The sequence below is a fragment of the Delphinus delphis genome, chromosome X, assembly GCF_949987515.2.
Source record: "Delphinus delphis chromosome X, mDelDel1.2, whole genome shotgun sequence".
Classification (NCBI taxonomy): Eukaryota; Metazoa; Chordata; class Mammalia; order Artiodactyla; family Delphinidae; genus Delphinus; species Delphinus delphis.
In genome coordinates, this window is record NC_082704.1 from 29,711,497 (window position 1) to 29,735,198 (window position 23,702).

Here is a 23,702-nt window from a genome sequence, read left to right on the forward strand (position 1 = left end):
GCCTGAGGGAATTTTGCTATCTAACAGTCTAATACTCACTAAATGGAAAATAAAAGCCCTTTGTTCTTTAAGCATGCTAATTAATTAAGAGCTTATTTCTGTATGTTTGAACACAAAATGCAATGAAAAGAACACAGAACTGCTTCGCAGTTAGACCTGGATTTGAACTTTACTTCCAGCAGCAACGTCAGTACAGCTCAGAAGCCTTTCTGAGTCTCAGTTTCTCTTTTCTATGAAATCTGGAAAACAATCCTCAACTCAGACTTGTTATAAGAATTAAATGAGAAGATGAAAAGTGCAGAGCCTATGGTCTGTAGAACAGTCCTCAAACAGTAGTTTCATGGAAGGAGGGGAGAATGGTGCATACCTGAATGATGAAGGGTGTAAGTTTCTTCTTGTTGATTGCTCTCTCATCAATTGTATCAGGAACTGAAAGGTTGATCATTTTACTGAAACAAATTTTGAAATGAGTTGACTTATTTTAAAATAATCTTTAATATACACAAATACTGTAAGGCTTATTATAACATGTCTCTCATATAATCTGAAAAAAAATGCAACATATGACTTTTAACATGTTGATCTCAAAAAAACTATACATATAAAAATGCAAATAAAAAAGACCAAAGTATTTACAGTAGTTGAGTATTTCTGAGTTGGGCATTAGGGTATACTGTCTTATTTAATTTTTTGTAACTTCCACATTCTTTTAGAAGAATGAATTACTCGGATATTAAAAAAAACTTTATTGAATAAATATTAAAAACAGATAATATCGCACATTGAAACTGAATCTCTCTTCTAGATTACACAATGCACAATTAAAACGACCATTTATCTACAAAGAGGTAAAATTAGTTGAGCATGAGATTCTTTCATTCACCAAATACTTATTGAGTGCCTAGATGATGTACCAGGTACTATATTTGGTGCTGGAAATACAGTGATAATACAGAGAAAAAGAAAAGTTATCTTAATTAGGTTAGAATCTGACTTAGGAAGAATCTCATTTGGTAAAATTTGGAGTTAGACTCTAATATCTTAGATGTTTATAATACTGCCCTAAAACAAGTTATTCTGCATAGGGAAAACCATGCTTCTTTCCATGCAAAATTTAAATATTAAATAAATAGTACCATATGAGTCTCTATATTAAAACATATCGGGAATATCTCTTTACAGCCGATAAGTGGCAAGTAAGGGGATATTTCACATTTTTAAAATCAGCTTTTCAAACAACCAAAATGACCTTATTGAAAGAAAAAAGAATTTTATATATTGTACACTGTCATCAGAAATATACCCATTGCACTGTTCTAAGTGCTCTATATATAGTCACTTAAAGCTCACAACAGCCCTGTGAAGCAAGTACAATAATATGGGGATCATAATGGATGGATCCTGAAATGCAAAGTGATCAAGTACCTTTTATTTATTAAAAAAATTCTTCCCTATTATGGTTTATTACAGGATATTAAATATAGTTCCCTGTGCTATATGGTAGGACCTTATTGTTTATCTATTTTATATATAGTATATTTTATATATAGAGTGTATCTGCTAATGCAAAACTCCTAATTTATCTCTTTCTCCCCCTTTCCCCTTTGGTAACCATAAGTTTATTTTCTGTCTGTGAGTCTGTTTCTATTTTGTACATAAGTTCATTTGTATCATTTTTTTTAAGATTCCACATATAAGTGATATCATGTGGTATTTTACTTTCTCTGTCTGACTTACTTCACTCAGTATGACAATCTCTAGGTCCATCCACGTTGCTGCCAATGGCATAATTTCATTCTTTTTTATGGCTGAGTAGTACTCCATTGTATATATGTACCATATCTCCTTTATCCATTCAGCTGTCGATGGACACTTAGGTTGCTTCCACAACCTGGCTATTGTAAATAGTGCTGCTGTGAACATTGGGGTGCATGTATCTTTTCGAATTATAGTTTTGTCTGGATATATGCCCAGGAGTGGGATTGCTGGATCATATGGCAACTCTATTTTTAGTTTTTTAAGGAACCTCCATAGTATTTTCCATAGTGGCTGCACCAATTTACATTCCCACCAACAGTGTAGGAAGGTTCAAAGGGGTCAGTATCTTGATTGCAGCTATTGATACATAGCTACTGAGTGGCAGAGCCTGAACAGGAACTAGGCAGACTGATTATGGAGCATGCTCTTAACCACTGTACGCCACTGCCTCAAAAAAGAGTTGCATTCACTGACAAACTGTTGATAATCTTATATCATTTCTGCCAAGACACTGTTGGGTCTGGGGCAGCAGGAGTGACAAATGCATTTTTTCAGAAATAAGTAATTGGAGGGTGAAAAGTGCCAAGTGGCCTGTTTTTCTCTTTTGGAACCTATGGTACTTGAGAATAAAGAGATGCTGACATAAAAAGTTCAACTAAGTTGTATTGTTTAGCTTACTCAGTGGTGAGAAGAAATTGGAAGCTGAGAGCTTCTCTAGGAAGAGGTCTCTGGTCTAAATGACTGAGTTTTAGATTCACCTTTGGTGGTACTTTCACGGACAGGCCTAGAGATGAAATGGGCAGAACCTAGACAAATTTCAATTCTGGCTATTCCCCGAGATGAATCCGTCAAGCATCCAGAAACAACTATGTCAATTACATGGAAGACTATTTTTGGAAATCTTACCAAAGCACAATTCCATCACCAACAGCTTTGAACAGGTCATCGGTATTTGGGTTCATTGGTATGACATGACGGCAATCTGGATCATTTTCCAAAGCTTTGTTTATCCAGTTAACGAAAGCATATTTTTCTTCCTCTAAAATTATGTAGAATAAGAAGACATTAGTTCATACTCTAGGTTAACTATTTGACTCTAAAGCCAGAAATAGTTGTTCAGGAGAGCTGTATGTTAATGTATCACAAGCCTGTTGTTATCCTCTTTGGAAACCCAGACAAGTGAATGCAACACAGTGGCTATTAGGAGCTATAAAATAAACAAAAAGAATAGAGCAGGGTTAACTGATCCTTGGAAGTTAGTTACAAAATTCTTTAGAAATTCTATTTATATTACTGTAGGGCTCTGCTGTAATAAAGCCTATCTGTGCACGTATTGTATCATGGCTCTTACAAGCTAACGAAACCGTACAATAAATACCTGTAATGCCTTTATGGGAAGTATTAGTCCCAAGTCCAAATATAGGTCACAACGACTTCGACTGTATTCTTAATTAGGAGACAATGTATTTCTAGAGCCCCTCCTTGACATTATAGCAGGCAACCTACTTAGTTCACTGTGGTCACCTAACACATGTGAAACTATTTACCTGAGTAAGAATGCTGCGTTCCTTCACTGGACAGCTCTGAAGTTCCTCCCAGAGCACAGATCCCTTCTTTCCTATTGATTGCTTTGCGGAAGGTTTTGGCAATATCGCTGCTTTTTACCTCTTGGAAAATCTAGTAACGAAAATATGTTGTTGATTCACAATTTTCAATCAGGTACAACCATAAGCATATTTATCTTCTTTTATACTGTGGTAACCTACATTTTCCCCCATAGGTGATGAGTGTTAAAAGATAAGGCAAACTAGGCTTGAGTTTTAAGATGCTAAACAAGTACTTCAATACTGCTACCAAAAATGAAGTGCCAGAGGTCAACTGCACACACTTGTCAAAAACATCAAGTGCCACATGCGCTGAATCCGTTTTAAGCCAAAGACTAGTGTTGTTTAAAGGCACAGGTAAATCTGTTAATTTTCTAGAACAAGGAAGGCTTTGTTCCTTTCCTGGAGAGAAAAGACTGAAGGATTCCCCCTTCTTTAAGCACGATTCATAGTGCAAAGAAAGATGAAAATTTTGGGACCTCCCTGGTGGCGCAGTGGTTAAGAATCCGCCTGCCAGTGCAAGGGGACACGGGCTTGAGCCCTGCTCTGGGAAGATCCCACATGCCGCAGAGCAACTAAGCCCGTGCGCCGCAACGACTGAGCCAGCGCCCTAGAGCCCACAAGCCACAACTACTGAGCCCGAGAGCCACAACTACTGAAGCCTGTGTGCCCAGAGCCCGTGCTCCGCAACGAGAGAAGCCACTGCAATGAGAAGCCCGCGCACTGCAACGAAGAGTAGCCCCTGCTCGCTGCATCTAGAGAAAGCCTGTGCGCAGCAACTAAGACCCAACGCAGACAAAAAAAAAAAAAAAAAAAAAGAATAAACCCAGAAAAGAGGCTTTTCAGTGATCAAGCTTCTCTTCACAATAAGGCACATGGCTAATGAAATTAACCTGCACATTCTAAGTGTACAAAAGCAGGCTGTAACGGAACAAATTTCATACCCTACTCTAACCGCTTGACTGAATGACCGGACATTCCAAAGGTCTGCCTATACATGTCTGAAATACTGGAACTTACCTAATCTCCAATTTGTTCCTGAGCTACCAATGTGCATGGCTAAATTAGCCACTGCCAGAAAAACAAGAGCAAGATGTAGCATTTTCATAAAAACTTCTTTAAAACATGTTTAGAACACAATAGACTTATCGAAAGAAACTTACGGCCCTAATGGAAAAGTTGCTGAGCAAACAGAAGATAACCCAAAGGCCTTTAACATTACTGACAAGTACATACTCACAAACACACCTCAGGAGGGGTAGCCTATGTTTGAAGGTCATAGAACAGGGTCACCGTATTTAGCAGTTCAGGCTGTGTCTATGAGAGCAGGCATGAGTAGAAGCTGAAATCCAGCCCATGCTCCCCTAAGCAGGCCTGGTGTCTAGTGAAAGACTGTGGCAGGCAGAAAGAGGAGTGCCTTTTTACATTTAGTCTCTCCAGGAGAGCATCTTTTTGTAATTAATCAACTGAGACAGACTCTTTCTAACTGGTAGGAAAGTTGCTGTAGCCCCATCACAAAGTCATCTTTTCCTGTTACCGTCCTGAAATCCTGGCCTTCCTTGGACTTATAAACCCAATTTTATTTAGGAAAATAGTTAGTAAGCAGTAAGTTTTACAAAATCAAGCTTACTCAATTTCCATAGCTGTGATTTTGTGCTATACCTGTAATTTCAGAGGTAGACTCAGAATGTGTGCGCGCGCGTCTATGTCTGTATATGTATATAGACACACACACACTGACTACTCTAAATATTACACACAGCCAATGAAATCACTCTTCCTCCTCTCTGGCCATTATACTGACTCCTGTTAAGTATCCATAATGTGGAACTGACTCATGTACTCTGGGTAATTTCAAATTATTAAAATTATTTTTACTCACACTGATTCCACCTGTAATTTCATTTAATTTACCTTACCTTCCAAGCCAAGATTAGACAACAAAATGGTTACTTGGGAATGTAGCAATCTTAACTGTGATGCATTCTGTTCCCACAGCTCCCTCTTTGATAACTATACGTATCTGCTCAGTGGAAAAACAATATTTACTATTCTACCTCATTCTGAACTTTACTTCATTTAGTATAACACTGTGTAGTAAATTAAAATATAAAATGTGTGCTTCTCCTGACTGAGATACCATAAATCACTGGAACGACAAAAATCTCCAAAATGTGATTGCCTCGAAGCTACTACCCTCAGAATGACATATGAAAAGTTATTTTTCTTATCACGACTATTTTTGCCTTAAGGATCATTAGCTTCTAAAAATTAGGTTGTTTCCATGATCACTATTTCAGCTGAAAAACTTTGTAAACATCATGGAAAAGAGGAACAACACAAATAACTTTTAAAGAAGAATGTCTACTGTACAATATTCTAATGCAATTACTTACATAGCTCTACTTAAACTCCTGATGCTTGGGAACAACATGTTGAATACAAAGTTGCAATTAAATGAGTTAATTTTCAATTGTCTTACAAAAGTTACATGACCTTCCTTCTCTAAATATTTTAAAATAAATTCTTCTAGCCAGGCTCAAATTTTCAGTTTCATAGTATTTTCCTCTGTTCTTTAGGTTTAAAAAAATGTTAAAAGATAAGTGATAGTTGAAGATTTATGTATCTGTTAAATTGATTCACTACGTGAGAATTTGCATTTTATTTTCTACTTTAGTAAAGGAATCAGTCGAGTGGATGATAAAGCAATTTGAGTATAAGCCTTGGCTTTACAAGAATCTCTGAAATCAGAGACAGCACCAGGCCAACTACTGTGCTGGAGAGTTGTCAATGAATCTTTTCAAAGCTGCCCGTGGTGATACTAATGAGCTCACTGTTTCATGCTGTTTTCCCTCCATGAGGAGGGACTTGCTTTATCATGTGTGAACAAACTCCTGGTGTACACTGCTCACTCTGGTTCTATATATCTTTTCCAGTCTCTTTTATGAAACGTATATGTTTCTTATTCCTTTCAAAAGTGTCATCACCTTCCTAGATCAGCACTAGTGGCCAAACCAAAGCAATGCAGAGGCACAGGACTTAAGAAGGAAAGATTTTAGAATGAATTGCAAAAAAATACTGACTGGCTTCCAGTGTTTGAGGCTTGTTTCCAACGCAGCAGGTTTGAATTTTTACTTTTCGGGGAATCTGTTGTAGGCCTAAACTTAGTAATAATAGGAAAAGAACACTGCCTTTTTAATAAATAGAAATAACTACCAACAACTAACACCTGTATAGCATTTGCTATATACCGGGTATGGTTCTAAGCACTTTACATATATGAAGCTACTTAATCCTATGAGGTCGGTAATATTAGTAAAAGTTCTAAAACAGGTCAATAACTTATTACCATTATGTAAGAGCAAGGTTCTCACTGTGAAAATAAGAGTTCAATGCAGATTTCTCTGCTGAAAGAACTTATCGCCATACCAGTCTTTTTACAGATGAAGTAAAAAACCCCACTATTGGGATTCCCTGGTGGCGCAGTGGTTGGGAGTCCGCCTGCCGATGCGGGGGACGTGGGTTCGTGCCCCGGTCCGGGAGGATCCCACGTGCCGCGGAGCGGCTGGGCCCACGAGCCATGGCCGCTGAGCCTGCGCGTCCGGAGCCTGTGCTCCGCAAGGGGAGAGGCCGCAACAGTGAGAGGCCCGCGTACCGCAAAAAACAAAACAAAACAAACAAAAACCCCACTATTACCTCGGAAGTATAAAAATCCAGTAATTTAGTTTTGAAATACTTAGAAGAAATAAGATCAGTTAATATATTTAATTTTAACACGTGAAGTTTATATATGATTTGGGGGCTCTTTTCTGCCATATATATATATATTCTTCTCCAAAATTAATATAAACATGTTGTTTGTAGCCTGGTTTGCAATTAACACCTCTTAGGTAGCAATTTAAAATAAAAACCAAAAATCTAACATGCAAGAACATGTTTACTTCTACTTCCTATGTTAATCCCTGACAGGAATAATGTGCTTCCTCTTGCTCAGGTAACTAGGATCTACCCATACTTTGTCTGACAATTTGTAAGATGTTTCATTGATGACAAGGCAGATGGGAGTGGACAGACATTTGGTTGGTTACATACCCATCTTTCTTTCAGTACAGTCACGGTGGTATCATTCTGAAACTTCATGTGGGTTATTTTACTGTCCTTCAGATTTCAAATTTCTTGAATAGAAGGGAGGTAACTGGAAAAAGCCACTAGTCCCCTGTGTAATGTTGGGCAAGTCACTTCCTTTTTCAGGAACCCAGGTTTTTTTAATTTGAAGAATGAAGGAGTATAAACATATTGATTTCTTCCAATTCTAAAATATACATTTTAACCAACAAGGTCCTCATTAGTATTTTATTTTTTAAAAAAATCCCTGGTGATGCCAAAATTATTATGCCTGTTATTCACTTTTTAAGAAAATACTAGGGTAATCACAGCCTTCACTTAAGAGCCACAAACAGCTGTGTGGAATCAGCAACGTTTCAAAATATACAAAATTAAATATTTCCCTAAGATGATTTTTCTCAAAGACAATTTCATAACTGTGTCCTTCAAAATACTGGCACACTGCAAATCTTGATTATTTAAGTCTGTTCTTTTTAGTAGATTAAAAAATTCTGAGCAGAAAATTATATCAAAAATAAGTGATCATAGTTATCTACTGCTCTAAGCTGCTTTAAACTCACAATTAAACATGCAGTTACAAGGGAGGCAAGTTATACATCAGAGGACATGCAAGCGCTCATATTGCAAGTCAATTGCAACTTACTATTGAACATAGGATTCGAAACAAAAGGCTTTGGCAATAACTGGAGACAAAAAATGGTGGGGAGGAGATCAGTATTTCAAAAGGAGATGGCAAGAACTATAGCATTATAGTTATGAAATATGTCTGCATTTTAAAAAAAAGTAACACTCCCCTCCTCCCAGCCACGCCCTGCCCTGCCCCACCCCCAGGCAAATGCTATCAGTTGAGTAGACACCACTACTTAGTCAATTTGCTTCTGGAACTCTCAAGGTGTTCTAAAGGGGTTAATTCTAGTTGGAAAAAACATATCAGAATTTCACCTCCTTTACTGAGCTATGGTTACTGATGGGAGTATATGCTATCATTTCAGGTGTCTTGGGGCAAAAACAAACGTGGAAAAGGATAGGAGTGCTAGAAAGTTTGTGATAAGTATTAGGCACTAATTACCTATCTGCAATATATATAAGGAATGCCAAATTCGATCTAGTCAAACTCAGCCTTAAATGAATAATAAATAAAAACAATAAAATCTTAAGTGTCCTTAACTGAGGGGAGAGGCAACAGCTATTCTTTAATGTATATCTCAAATACCTTGTTAATGAATATGGATGGAAAATGCCGTATGTCTAGAAAAACCTTGACCCTGCTAGTTAGCAGCTAAAAGCATTAGGCTTCAATAGTGAGTACCACACATACACTCTCTATGCACTGAGTATGGAACACTAGGTGCTTGGGGGTAGAGGAATTAAGAAATCAGCCCCTAACCTTGAAGAGTATTTGATGATACTAGAGAAGAAAACAAGAATTTTAAGTGCCTCTTCCAATGGACCGAAAAGATGTGCTTCTAACTTTTAATTATCAAAATCATCATCCTAGGGAAAACGGTACAGTTAAATACTACTACCACAAGAGTAGCAAACATCTTTTTAATCAGAAAGTTCAACTCAGGAAGCATCCAAGACTGTGAGTCAGGGTGTATCGTTAAAATTTGGGAGTACACTGTTCCCGACAGAAAAAGCACTTGGAGGATGTCATTTCACACCTTGAAAAATGCCCTTTAAATGATGCCCCCAAAGGAGACTGTTCACCTTACACAGTGAGCAGACGCATTATATCTTTGATTCTGTAAGTGTTCTTTTCTTGATTCTTTTGTTAAGATATTCTAATGGCTAAAAGAATGAACTAAATGTAGTGGGTGGGATGAGAGAAATTTTATTAGTTATAACAGTACTACTATGATATATTTAGGAACTTAATAGGACTTACTACTAAAAGACCCCACAAGACAAAGGAGCAATCATCACTTCTAATAATGGTAGGTTTTCACATACTTACATAAACAAATTCGTCAAAACTTATCTTCCCATCTTTATTCCTGTCACCATCCAGCATGAGTTTTTGAATAATTTCTCTCACTTTATATCCCGGTAATGGCATATTAGCTTCCTTGAAAAGCTCATGAAGTTCATAGTCACAGATGAATCCATTGCTGTTGAGATCTTTGTAAAAAGGGAGACCAAGCAAACAACGGAAACAAATTAACCTATTAGAGTATTTTTCTTCATTTTAGGCTCAGTTCATAAGCTCGCCTAAATACAATGTTTTTCTTTCTTATTGTTTGGTACCAAAGGCTGTTTGAAAGGGAAATGCAAATTTTAACTGAAAGGGCATGGTTTACATCATGTTTTTAATGTTTTAAACAGTGTATAAGTAGCTTTACTTAAAAATAGCATCCCTAATTTTAAGAAAACATAGCTGCTGAATAAAATTATTATTAAATCATAAAGCTGACAGGACTTTAAAAATTAAACAATTAATATATTATACACCAATAAAACACTGCCATGGTATAAAACAATTTCTACTGTAGCTATTTAGAAGATTTATGCCCCTTATTCTCCCCTTAGTCTAATAGAACAGTTTATGAATTAATGCTGATTATATTACATAGTACGTCTGAAATTACAATACCATCTTCAGTGCCAATTTTTTCAAGAGTTAATGTAAATAAACGTTTAGCCAAAACAAATATAGAGTTCATAAAAATAAATGCAGTCATGAGTAATCCAAATGTATAAATAACTTTTAAATTTTTGTGCTTTCATAACTTAACACTGTATCTAAGTGCTAATGAGCTTTATTCTGAAACTGTTAAAAATGGGGGAAAAAACTGATCAATGACAAAAAGTTAATTTATCGGAAAAGAGGGCTAATGTCCTGAGGGTTATAATCACTTGGGTATATTTTTTTAGTAAAGACAGTTGGACTTTCAACAGCAATTTCAAATACTTATTGTTCAAAAATGCTTTTTATTCCTTAGGTCCTCCACTGATTTTCATATATAAATTTAATTATAATAAAGAGAAGCAATCTGAATAGAGAAATGACTCAAGATGAACACAACACCATTCAAGAAAATGTACTATGAAGTTAATCTATTTGATATATTACTGCTTAAAAACTGTACCAGATACTGTTCCTGGGATCGGGGATACTGCAATCAATGAAAGAAAGTCTTGCTGTACAAAAGCTCACATTCTAATGACAACTAATAAGCAAATAACATATAACATAAGGCATGATTATAAACATAATGTAATATGGCGTAAGTGCTATGAAGAAAAATAAAGGGGTTAGGGGTTAGACTAGGGGCTATTTTGCCCCTCAGGGAATATTCAGAAATGTCTGGAGACATTTTTGATTAGCACACACAGCTGGGGGTGGGGAAGATGCTCCCCGCATCCAGTACATAGACGCCAGGGATGCTGCTAAATATCCTACAATGCATATGACCCTCCTTCCACAGAACTGTGTGGCCCAATATGTCAACGTTGAAGTTGAGGAACCCTGCGTTATAGTGACAGGTGGGGATGTGGGCGGTGGTGGGGGTGCTATTTAGATAGAAGGTTCAAGGACAGCCACTTTGATGAGGTTATATTTGAACGAAGACTTATGTGAGGAAAGAAAGCACATCATATGGCTATCGGGGGGGGGGGAATTTTAGATAGAGGAAATAGCAAATGCCAAGTCTCTGACGTGGAAGAGTGTCTGGTGTGTTTTGGGGACAGCAAAGATCCAGTATGACTTCAGCAGAGTGAGCAAAGGAGAAAATGAGAGATGAGGTCAGGGAACTGATCATAAAAGCTCTTATTAAAATATTAAATCCCCTGTATGAAACCAATACATTGAAAGCTGATGATATTGTTACGTTTACTTTTAATGAAGTATATGATTTTAGAGTCAAATATTTTTAAACATAGATTACCATATTTTTAATCTATCAATTAAAATATCTATACTTTTAAAGCATCATCACCAAACTACCCAACACTTCTGAAAACCACTAACATTTCCTTTGAGGTAAAGCACTTGATTCCCCTAGGGCACATCTTCAAGTTTTTTTGCTTTGAACTTACAAAAGGCCATACATCAAACACTTGATTAGTAAAGTGTTTATATGCAGAAATCAATCCAGCAACAACATCTGCAGCTGCTAAAAGGAACAAAGTAATCCACGTGGCAGGATTTTAGCTATTTTTAATGAGTGAAATTCGTGGGTTTCAATACACCTTCTCCTATGCATATACCAGTCTATTTCTCCCATTTTCTTTAAAAAGTTAAATGAGAGCTCAGTACTAGAGAGTTAAGTGTGACAAAGTGAAAGAAACACAGCATAGATGAAGGGACACAACAAGAGAGAGTAATAGGACACCGGATCTAATTTCATCTTGGCTACTAATTTGCCCAAGTCATCTCTCCAGATCTTAGTTTTCTCACCTGTAAAAGGAGGACTTTAGATCAAATGATCTCTAACGTCCCCTTTTAGCTCAAAAAACTGGAGATAGGGCTTCCCTGGTGGCGCAGTGGTTGAGAGTCCACCTGCCGAAGCAGGGGACACGGGTTCGTGCCCTGGTCCGGGAAGATCCCACATGCCGCAGAGCGGCTGGGCCCGTGAGCCATGGCCGCTGAGCCTGTGCGTCCGGAGCCTGTGCTCCGCAATGGGAGAGGCCACAACAGTGAGAGGCCCGCGTATGGCCAAAAAAAAAAAAAAAAAAAAAAACCAACTGGAGATAAAAACCATCATACACAGGAAAAACAAATATAGAGTAATAACATTCTGATCACTACTATACCTCAGTATCTAAATACTATATTCCTTCATTTTACGATATCTTTAGAGAAGGAGATAGCTTATTCCTTGCAACTATCAAAACTCTTTCCAAGAGACCTTCAAGATGGCAGAAGAGTAAGCCATGGAGATCACCTTCCTCTCCACAAATACATCAGAAATACACCTACATGTGGAACAACGCCTACAGAACACCTACTGAATGCTGGAAGAAGCCCTCAGACCTCCCAAAAGCAAGAAACTCCCCACGTACCTGGGTAGGGCAAAAGAAAAAAGAAAAAACAGAGACAAAAGAATAGGGATGGGACCTGTACCAGTGGGAGGGAGCTGTGAAGGAGGAAAGGTTTCCACACACTAGGAAGGCCCTTCGCGGGCGGAGACTGCGGGTGGCGGAGGGGGGAAGCTTCGGAGCCACGGAGGAGAGCACAGCAACAGGGGGGCGGAGGGCAAAGCGGAGAGATTCCTGCACAGAATATCGGTGCCCACCAGCACTCATCAGCCCGAGAGGCTTGTCTGCTCACCTGCCGGGGCGGGCGGGGCTGGGAGCTGAGGTTCGGGTTTTGGAGGTCAGATCCCAGGGAGCAGACTGGGGTTGGCTGCGTGAACACAGCCTGAAGGGTGCTAGTGCGCCACAGCTAGCCGGGAGGGAGTCCGGGAAAAAGTCTGGACCTGCCTAAGAGGCAAGAGACCACTGTGTTGGGATGCGCGAGGAGAGGGGATTCATAGCGCCACCAAAATGAGCTGCAGAGATGGGTGCGAGCCACGGCTATCAGCTTGGACCCCAGAGGCGGGCATGAGACGCTAAGGCTGCTGCTGCCGCCACCAAGAAGCCTGTGTGCGAGCACAGGTCACTGTCCCAACATCTACTCCGGGGAGCCTGTGCAGCCCGCCACTGCCAGGGTCCCGGGATCCAGGGACAACTTCCCCGGGAGAACAAACCGCATGCTTCAGGCTGTTGCAATGTCACGCTGGCCTCTGCCTCCGCAGGCTCTCCCCGCATTCCGTACACCTCCCTTCCCTAGGCCTGAGTGAGCCAGAGCCCCCTAATCAGCTGCTACTTTAACCCCGTCCTGTCTGAATGGAGAACAGATGCCCTCAGGCGACCTACATGCAGAGGCAGGGCCAAATCCAAAGCTGAATCTCAGGAGCAAACAAAGAAGAAAAAGGGAGATCTCTCCCAGCAGCCTCAGGAGCAGTGGATTAAATCTCCACAATCAACCTGATGTACCTGCATCTGTGGCATACCTGAATAGACAACAAATCATCCCAAAATTGAGGCGGTAGACTTTGGGAACAATGAAATATATATATTTCTTTATTGATTTGGTTGCTCTCTTCCTTTACATATATATATGTGTATATTTATATTTTCTCTTTTTGTGAGTGTGTATGTGTATGCTTCTTTGCGTGACTTTGTCTGTATAGCTTTGCTTTTACCATTTGTCCTAGGGTACTGTATGTCCGTTTTGTTTTTTATTTAAGTATAGTTTTTAGCACTTGTTATCATTGGTGGATTTGTTTTTTGGTTTGGTTGCTCTCTTCTTTCTTTCGTTTTATTCCTTTTTTTATTACTTTTAAATTTCTTAATTTTTTTTATTTTAATAACTTTATTTTTCTCTTTCTTTTTTTCTTCCTTTTTTTCTGAGCCGTGTGGCTGACAGGGTCTTGGTGCTCCAACCAGGTGTCAGGCCTGTGCCTCTGAGGTGGGAGAGCCAAGTTCAGGCCATGGGTCCACCAGAGACCTCCTGGCTCCACGTAATACGAATCAGCAAAACTTCTCCCAGGGATCTCCATCTCAATGCTAAGACCCAGCTCCACTCGACAACCAGTAAGCTACAGTGCTGGACACCCTATGCCAAACAACTAACAAGACAGGAACACAACCTCACCCATTAGCAGAGAGGCTGCCTAAAATCATAATAAGGTCACAGACACCCCAAAACACACCAGCAAACACGGTCCTGCCCACCAGAAACACAAGATCCAGCCTCATCCACCAGAACACAGGCACTAGTCCCCTCCACAAGGAAGCCTACACCACAACCCACTGAACCAACCTTAGCCACTGGGGACAGACACCAAAAACAATGGGAACTACAAACCTGCAGTCTGCGAAAAGGAGACCCCAAACAGTAAGTTAAGCAAAATGAGAAGACAGAGAAACACACAGCAGATGAAGAAGCAAGGAGCAAGGTAAAAACCCACCAGACCAAACTAATGAAGAGGAAATAGGCAGTCTACCTGAAAAAGAATTCAGAGTAATGATAGTAAAGATGATCCAAAATCCTGGAAATAGAATAGACAAAATATAAGAAACATTTAACAAGGAACTAGAAGAACTAAAGAGGAAACAAGCAATGATGAACAACACAATAAATGAAATTAAAAATACTCTAGAAGGGATCAATGGCAGAATAACTGAGGCAGAAGAATGGGTAAGTGACCTGGAAGATAAAATAGTGGAAATAACTACTGCAGAGAAGAATAAAGCAAAAAAAAATGAAAAGAACTGAGGACAGTCTCAGAGACCTCTGGGACAACATTAAACGCACCAACATTCGAATTATAGGGGTCCCAGAAGAAGAAGAGAAAAAGAAAGGGACTGAGAAAATATTTGAAGAGATTATATTGAAAACTTCCCTAATATGGGAAAGGAAATAGTTAATCAAGTCCAGGAAGAGCAGAGAGTCCCATACAGGATAAATCCAAGGAAAAACACGCCAAGACACATATTAATTAAACTACAAAAAATTCAATACAAAGAAAAAATATTCAAAGTAGCAAGGGAAAAACAACAAATAACATACAAGGGGATCCCCATAAGGTTAACAGCTGATCTTTCAGCAGAAACTCTGCAAGCCAGAAAGGAGTGGCAGGACATATTTAAAGTGATGAAAGGGAAAAACCTACAACCAAGATTACTCTACCCAGAAAGGATCTCATTCAGATTCGATGGAGAAATTAAAACCTTTACAGATAAGCAAAAACTAAGAGAATTCAGCACCACCAAACCAGCTTTACAACAAATGCTAAAGGAATTTCTCTAGGCAGGAAACACAAGAGAAGGAAAAGACCTACAGTAACAAACCCAAAACAATTAAGAAAATGGTAAATAGGAACATATGTATTGATAATTACCTTAAATGTAAATGGATTAAATGCTCCAACCAAAAGACATAGACTGGCTGAATGGATACAAAAACAAGACCCATATATATGCTGTCTACAAGAGACCCACTTCAAACCTAGGGACACATACAGACTGAAAGTGAGTGGATGGAAAAAGATATTCCATGCAAATGGAAATCAAAAGGAAGCTGGGGTAGCAATTTTCATATCAGACAAAATAGACTTTAAAATAAAGACTATTACAAGAGACAAAGAAGGACACTACATAATGATCAAGGGATTGATCCAAAAAGAAGATACAACAATTGTAAATATTTATGCACCCAACATAGGAGCATCTCAATACATAAGGCAAATACTAACAGCCATAAAAGGGGAAATCGACAGTAACACAATCATAGTGGGGGACTTTTAACACCCCACTTTCACCCATGGACAGATCATCCAAAATGAAAATAAATAAGGAAACACAAGCTTTAAATGGTACATTAAACAAGATGGACTTAACTGATATTTATAGGACATTCCATCCAAAAACAACAGAATACACTTTCTTCTCAAGTGCTCAGGAAACATTCACCAGGATAGATCATACCTTGGGTCACAAATCAAGTCTTGGTAAATTTAAGAAAACTGAAATCGTATCAAGCATCATTTCCAACCACAATGCTATGAGACTAGATATCAACTGCAGGAAAAAATCTGTAAAAAATACAAACACATGGAAGCTAAACAATATACCTCTTAATAACCAAGAGATCACTGAAGAAATCAAGGAGGAAATCAAGAAATACCTAGAAACAAATGAAAACACGACGGCCCAAAACCTATGGGATGCAGCAAAAGCAATTCTAAGAGGGAAGGTTATAGCAATACAATCCTACTTCGAAACAAGAAACATCTCAAATAAACAACCTAACCTTATAACTAAAGCAATTAGAGAAAGAAGAACAAAAAAATACGAAACTTAGCAGAAGGAACGAAATCATAAAGATCAGATCAGATAAATGAAAAAGAAATGAAGGAAACAATAGCAAAGATCAATAAAACTAAAAGCCAGTTCTTTGAGAAGATAAACAAAACTGATAAACCATTAGCCAGACTCATCAAGAAAAAAAGGGAGAAGACTCAAATCAACAGAACTGGAAATGAAAAAGAAGTAACAACTGACACTGCAGAAATACAAAGGATCATGAGAGATTACTAAAAGCAACTCTATGCCAATAAAATGGACAACCTGGAAGAAATGGACAAATTCTTAGAAAAGCACAACCTTCTGAGACTGAATCAGAAAGAAATAGAAAATATGAACAGACCAATCACAAGAACTGAAATTGAGACTGTGATTAAAAATCTTCCAAAAGGGCTTCCCTGGTGGTGCAGTGATTGAGAGTACGCCTGCAGATGCAGGGGACACGGGTTCATGCCCCGGTCCGGGAGGATCCCACATGCCGCGGAGCGGCTGGGCCCGTGAGCAATGGTCGCTGAGCCTGCACGTCCGGAGCCTGTGCTCAGCAGCGGGAGAGGCCACAACAGGTGAATTCTATCAAACATTTAGAGAAGAGCTAACACCTATCCTTCTCAAACTCACCCAAAATATAGCAGAGGGAGGAACACTCCCAAACTCATTCTACGAGGCCACCATCAGTCTGATACCAAAACCAGACAAAGATGTCACAAAGAAAGAAAACTACAGGCCAATATCACTGTTGAACACAGATGCAAAAATCCTCAACAAAATACTAGCAAACAGAATCCAACAGCACATTAAAAGGATCATACACCATGATCAAGTGGGGTTTATCCCAGGAATGCAAGGATTCTTCAATATACACAAATCGATCAATGTGATACACCATATTAATAAATTGAAGGATAAAAAGCTATGATCATCTCAATAGATGCAGAAAAAGCTTTTGACAAAATTCAACACCCATTTATGATAAAAACCCTCCAGAAAGTAGGCATAGAGGAACTTTCCTCAACATAATAAAGGCCATATATGACAAACCCACAGCCAACATCACCCTCAATGGTGAAAAACTGAAACCATTTCCACTAAGATCAGGAACAAGACAAGGTTGCCCACTCTCACCACTACTATTCAACATAGTTTTGGAAGTTTTAGCCACAGCAATCAGAGAAGAAGAAGAAATAAAGGGAATCCAAATCAGAAAAGAAGAAGTAAAGCTGTCACTGTTTGCAGATGACATGATAGTATACATAGAGAATCCTAAAGATGCTACCAGAAAACTACTAGAGCAAATCAATGAATTTGGTAAAGTAGCAGGATACAAAATTAAGGCAGAGAAATCTCTTGCATTCCTATACCCTAATGATGAAAAATCTGAAAGAGAAATTAAGGAAACACTGCCATTTACCACTGCAACAAAAAGAATAAAATACCTAGGAATAAACCTACCTAAGGAGACAAAAGACCTGTATGCAGAAAACTATAAGACACTGATGAAAGAAATTAAAGATGATACAAACAGATGGAGAGATACACCATGTTCTTGGATTGGAAGAATCAACATTGTGAAAATGACTATACTACCCAAAGCAATCTACAGATTCTATGCAATCCCTATCAAACTACCAATGGCATTTTTCACAGAACTAGAAGAAAAAAATCACACAATTTGTATGGAAACACAAAAGAGCCCAAATAGACAAAGCAATCTTGAGAAAGAAAAACGGAGCTGGAGGAATCAGGCTTCCGGACTTCAGACTATACTACAAAGCTACAGTAATCAAGACAGTATGGTACTGGCACAAAAACAGAAATGTAGATCAATGGAACAGGGTAGAAAGCCCAGAGATAAACCCATGCACAGATGGTCATCTTATCTTTGATAAAGGAGGCAAGAATATACAATGGAGAAAAGACAGCCTCTTCAATAAGTGGTGCTGGGAAAACTGGACAGCTACTTGTAAAAGAATGAAATTAGAACACTCCCTAACACCACACACAAAAATAAGCTCAAAATGGATTAAAGACCTAAATGTAAGGCCAGACACTATCAAACTCTTAGAGGAAAATATAGGCAGAACACTCTATGACGTAAATCACAGCAAGATCCTTTTTGACCCACCTCCTAGAGAAATGGAAATAAAAACAAAAATAAACCAACGGGACCTAATGAAACTTCAAAGCTTTTGCACAGCAAAGGAAACCATAAACCAGACCAAAAGACAACCCTCAGAATGGGAGAAAATATTTGCAAATGAAGCAACTGACAAAGGATTAATCTCCAAAATTTACAAGCAGCTCATGCAGCTCAGTAACAAAAAAACAAACAACCCAATCCAAAAATGGGCAGAAGACCTAAATAGACATTTCTCCAAAGAAGATATACAGACTGCCAACAAACACATGAAAGAATGCTCAACATCATTAATCATTAGAGAAATGCAAACCAAAACTACAATGAGATATCATCTCACACCAGTCAGAATGGCCATCATCAAAAAATCTAGAAACAATAAATGCTGGAGAGGGTGTGGAGAAAAGGGAACACTCTTGCACTGCTGGTGGGAATGTGAATTGGTACAACCACTATGGAGAACAGTATGGAGGTTCCTTAAAAAACTACAAATAGAACTACCATATGACCCAGCAATCCCACTACTGGGCCTATACCCTGAGAAAACCATAATTCAAAAAGAGTCATGTACCAAAATGTTCATTGCAGCTCTATTTACAATAGCCAGGAGATGGAAACAACCTAAGTGTCCATCGACAGGTGAATGGATAAAGAAGATGTGGCATATATATACAATGGAATATTACTCAGCCATAAAAAGAAACGAAATTGAGTTATTTGCAGTGAGGTGGATGGACGTAGAGACTGTCATACTGAGTGAAGTACGTCAGAAAGAGAAAAACAAGTACCGTATGCTAACACATATATATGGAATCTAAAAAAAAAAAAAAAAAAAGGTTCTGAAGAACCTAGGGGCAGGACAGGAATAAAGACACAGACATAGAGAATGGACTTGAGGACACGGGGAGGGTGAATGGTAATCCGGGATGAAGTTAGAGAGTGGCACGGACTTATATATAGTACCAAATGTAAAACAGATAGCTAGCGGGAAGCAGCCGCATAGCACAGGGAGATCAGCTCAGTGCTTTGCGACCATCTAGAGGGGTGGCATCGGGAGGGGGGAGGGAAATGCAAGAAGTAGGAGATATGGGGATATATGTATATGTATAGCTGATTCACTTTGTTATAAAGCAGAAACAACGCACCATTTGTAAAGCAATTAAACTCCAATAAAGATGTTTAAAAAAATGAGTTACCAAGAAGAAAATTAAATATAAAAAAAACCTGTTTCCCCGCTAGCAATTTCTGATAGAACGATATTTTTAAATGTATTCTACTTTTCTCTGACTTCTGAAATGACATATCTGAGCAAAATTTAAGCATGTTATTTAATCCAGTTTAGAGCTAGAGTGTTGTTCTTTTTGTGTTCTTAGGGATACAACAGAAGTGGAAGGTAGAGATGTTTAAAAATAAATACTGGAGAACTATAATGAATTCAGGGCTACATGAAACTGACAAAGGCCCTGAGAGTCTAGTCTATCTGGCAGTTTCTTCGCTTTAGGTAGAAGAGAGGTGCAGGCAATGGGGGAACTACCACTTGTGCGCACCCTCTCTGAAATAACCTCTCTTGAGCATTAATTAGAAGCTCACTGATGTGATTAAAAGATGCCAGGAAGTAGCCACCCTAAAATATAACTAACATAAAATAGCCACATGTGGAAATACCATTTTGAAGTAAGTGTAGTAATAACAGATGCTTTTAGTAATGGACAGGAACGTTTTAAAGGGCGGTTGGAGGAATAAGAATTTGTCATTACCTGACAATCTTATGAGACTGTAAATCTCTTGATGAAGATTCTTCTAAACCTTTTTATCTCCCACCCCAATATGTAGCACAGTACCTTGCATAGAATAAGCAGAGGGAAAAGTAATTTTTGTGGAATCATTGATCCTCAAGTATTTTTTAGTTAATTTTTATTGGAGTACAGTTGCTTTACAATGTTGTTAGTTTCTGCTGTACAGCAAAGTGAATCAGTTATACATATACATATATCCACCCTTTTATAGATTCTGTTCCCATGTAGGTCCCAGTACTCATTACAGAGTATTGAGAAGAGTTCCCTGTGCCATACAGTAGGTTCTTATTAGGATCCTCAAGTATTAAACCAGGAAAAGAATGCTCTAATCTAATGAGCATTTAAAAAACAGAACTAAGCAAACAACAATGACCAAAAAATGCAGAAATAGCACTGAAAAACTGAATGGCAATTCATCAGGAAACCCTGAGGACAGAAATATCCCTTAAATAACATTCAATCTCATTCCCTTTGTTCTAATTCTGTCCCCACCCAGCAGCCTTCAGATCTGTAATTTGGTTTTCTAACTGAACACACCCACCAAGGAGTCTCCAAGTAGACTACCAGTGATGGCTGTCAGGTCAGGACCTCTCTCTCATTCTAAATGTAGAAACCTGCTTTGACTTTATTAAGAAATACCTGTGCATTTGTATAGCAGGAGTCAACCTCCAGAGCAAACTGAGTACCTACTCTGTGGCAAGCACAGCGCTAGACACCAAAGATACAGAATTAATCAGACAGAATCTGTGGCTCTTTCTTGAAACTGTGGCTTCAAAATACTTATAAAAATTTGGAGTCACTTTGAATCTCTTTCCTGTATCCTTCCTGATATGGGAAAAGAATCACTGACCATGTGTCATCTACTTTTACATATTTGTAAAGTTTTATCTACTCTGTTTCTCCATATTTTAACAGCAGATCTGGCTTGTACTACCTCCCGAGATCAAAGGCATTTTAGTGTTAGTACTAGTAAATTACTGCAAGGTTTTCTTAGAGTCCCCAAATCATACCTTTTGAAGAAAACAATTTTAATTTCAATAAGGCAGAGGGAGCCTAAAAAGGCAGCTTGCAATTAATTTTGGAAAATCTCCCAGCTGCTAAAGTACTTGAAAGACAAAACAGGGTGCAATTATTTTAAAAGAGTTTTATGCTAATTTTATTTCCAATCCCCAGCCAAAACACACATACGCACACACACACACACCCTTAAACAATATCAGAGATCTAATGTGCTGCACTTTGGAAGGCTAGAATATGGGACAGCACAAAGGCATTTTAGAGAGCTTCTCCCTCTTCAGTGACGTTATTAACCAGGAGCTCGAGACTATGTTTGATGGTGAACTTTTCGTATTCTGAGTTTTGACATAAACATGAGAATTTAATAACAAATGGACCCCAAAACACAGCTCTAGACTGAAAGCAGTTTTAACAACTGGAAATCACAACCTCCTGGCAGGATGGCAGTCCTTTATTTACTCATTAAAGCTGCCAATATTCTGAAGGCCCTTTCTGGCTCATTTGCCCCTTCCTCATTAACTACAGATTGGTGTGGGGTGGAACAGGTTCTGCATTTCGAAGACTCTTCCGTTCCAGCATCATATTTTCGACCACCCGATAAAGTAGATATTATCATACAGCCTGTATTATCTACAGTGTTCTCAATGTTTCTGCAAACACAGGTCTCAACTGTTCGGTTCAGAAAATATGGCCAGTGTGGGCAGACACTGACGGGCTGCAGGGAAAAAGAAGAAACTCCACCTACTCAATGAACAAAGTTCCCGCATGGAGTCCAGAGCTGAACTTCAAGAAATGGATCAAGTGTTCTATTTTTAAAGAAAGATCGCTAGACTTGAAAAAAAAAATCACTAAGACACTCCCAGTGCTGTACCAGAGAGGCCAGTGTCTCAGTGTCTTTCAAACTGGCTGCTGAATTCATCAGAGAGGAACCAAATGTTTTTAACAATAGATCCTCTCTGTCTGTCTGTCTGTCTCTATGATGACACGTGTAGATTCACATCTGCATTGTTTTGAAAGAAACCTCATTATGCTCTCTTACCAAGTATTATTTCAGATGCCAGTTAACTCTCCCAAAACCCTCCCCCCAAGTAACCTTAAAGTAAATAAACTTATTATACAGCCATGTTCCTGCAGAAGTTTGAATCACACCAAGAATGCATATCCTTAAAAGGAAATGTTTTCCCTCCCCTTGCATCCTGTTATTTAAGCTATTTTAAGTACTTGTCTGGCGAAAGCTGAGCCAGAATTCAAGTAGTTTTGATTTTACCTCTGTTTTACACTGCCCATGTCCAGGTGGTATGTGGTACAATCTATCACTTCAAATGCATCTTTTGGGGTGCTACTTTGTCTTATAAATCTGACAGTGAGACAGAATGGGATTTCCCTTGACCCCTGGGTTTTGTGTGTATCTGTGTGTTGCTTTATTCATCCTTGAATCTGTTAAATCTAGTGTCTTTCTTTATAAACAGGTCACGTATGTGTGTCCTCATCTGCAATACATATGCAACCTCTTTACAAACCCACTACGGACAGTACTCATTAGGACTTAAAGAAGAAAACCAATCAAGTGCAGATGCACATCCTTTCAGAAAAGCTGTGTTTAAAAGTTCCATTTAGTTTAACCAATATATTCCACAAATTTTTTGCACTAAAAAAATGACAAAAGGAATCTATATATCTAACAATAATGGATTTAAACACACACACACACGATCCTGATTGCCTATGAAAGCACACAAAATATTAATTTAAAAGACTCAGCCAAAAGACTTGTGCAGAAGAATTTAGATTATATTCCACCCTCAGATCTAAGCAATAAAGTCGAGCTTTCATTAGGCATTAAAACTTTAGAAAAGGCAGCTGCTAAACATCTCCAGATGCTTAAACACGGGTTTTGCCTTTCACAGCTTATACCTTTTGAGGTAGCTCATTCCAGCGAATACATATAAGAGGCAGTTTAATGAGTCCCAGCTAAGGATAGAATAGAGGTCGCTACCAAAGAGTTCATCCTAATAGTGGATCCCCAAAGGTGGAGGTCAATTACAGCTGAAGGCTGGACAGGGTTAGAGGGCTGAGACCAGGCAATCAAAAATGCTGTCTATCAACTGTTTTCCAACTCAAAATTTCCAGCAGTTTGGCTATCATTTTCCACCTGCTACCGCTTTCCCACTTAAAAAATACACACACACACACACACACACACACACACACACACACACACGAGCGCATTCTCGCACACCCCCAATCTGTGTTCCTATCTTCCACACAGTCAAAACATGGTTTTCAGACTATCCTGAGACCTTCATTTCTAATATTCCATCGATAATTAACCAGATGGCACAGTGAAAGAGCACTGGTTTATTTATTTATTTTGGTTGGGCTGTAGTTTTAATTTTTTAAGCCATAATTAAACAA

The 23,702-nt window shown here is 38.5% G+C and overlaps 1 protein-coding gene across 2 annotated transcripts in view; it reads right to left on the reverse strand.

Moving 5' to 3' along the window:
* PLS3 (plastin 3) overlaps positions 1 to 23,702 on the reverse strand; it is an 87,311-nt gene that overhangs the window by 15,001 nt on the left and 48,608 nt on the right. For both annotated transcript variants that reach the window (XM_060002415.1, XM_060002416.1), the window contains exons 3-6: positions 9,445 to 9,608; positions 3,306 to 3,435; positions 2,665 to 2,797; positions 368 to 449 (exon numbers count right to left, since the gene is read on the reverse strand). In XM_060002415.1, coding sequence (XP_059858398.1) covers positions 368 to 449; positions 2,665 to 2,797; positions 3,306 to 3,435; positions 9,445 to 9,608 — 509 coding nt within the window. The remainder of the gene's footprint in view (positions 1 to 367; positions 450 to 2,664; positions 2,798 to 3,305; positions 3,436 to 9,444; positions 9,609 to 23,702) is intronic.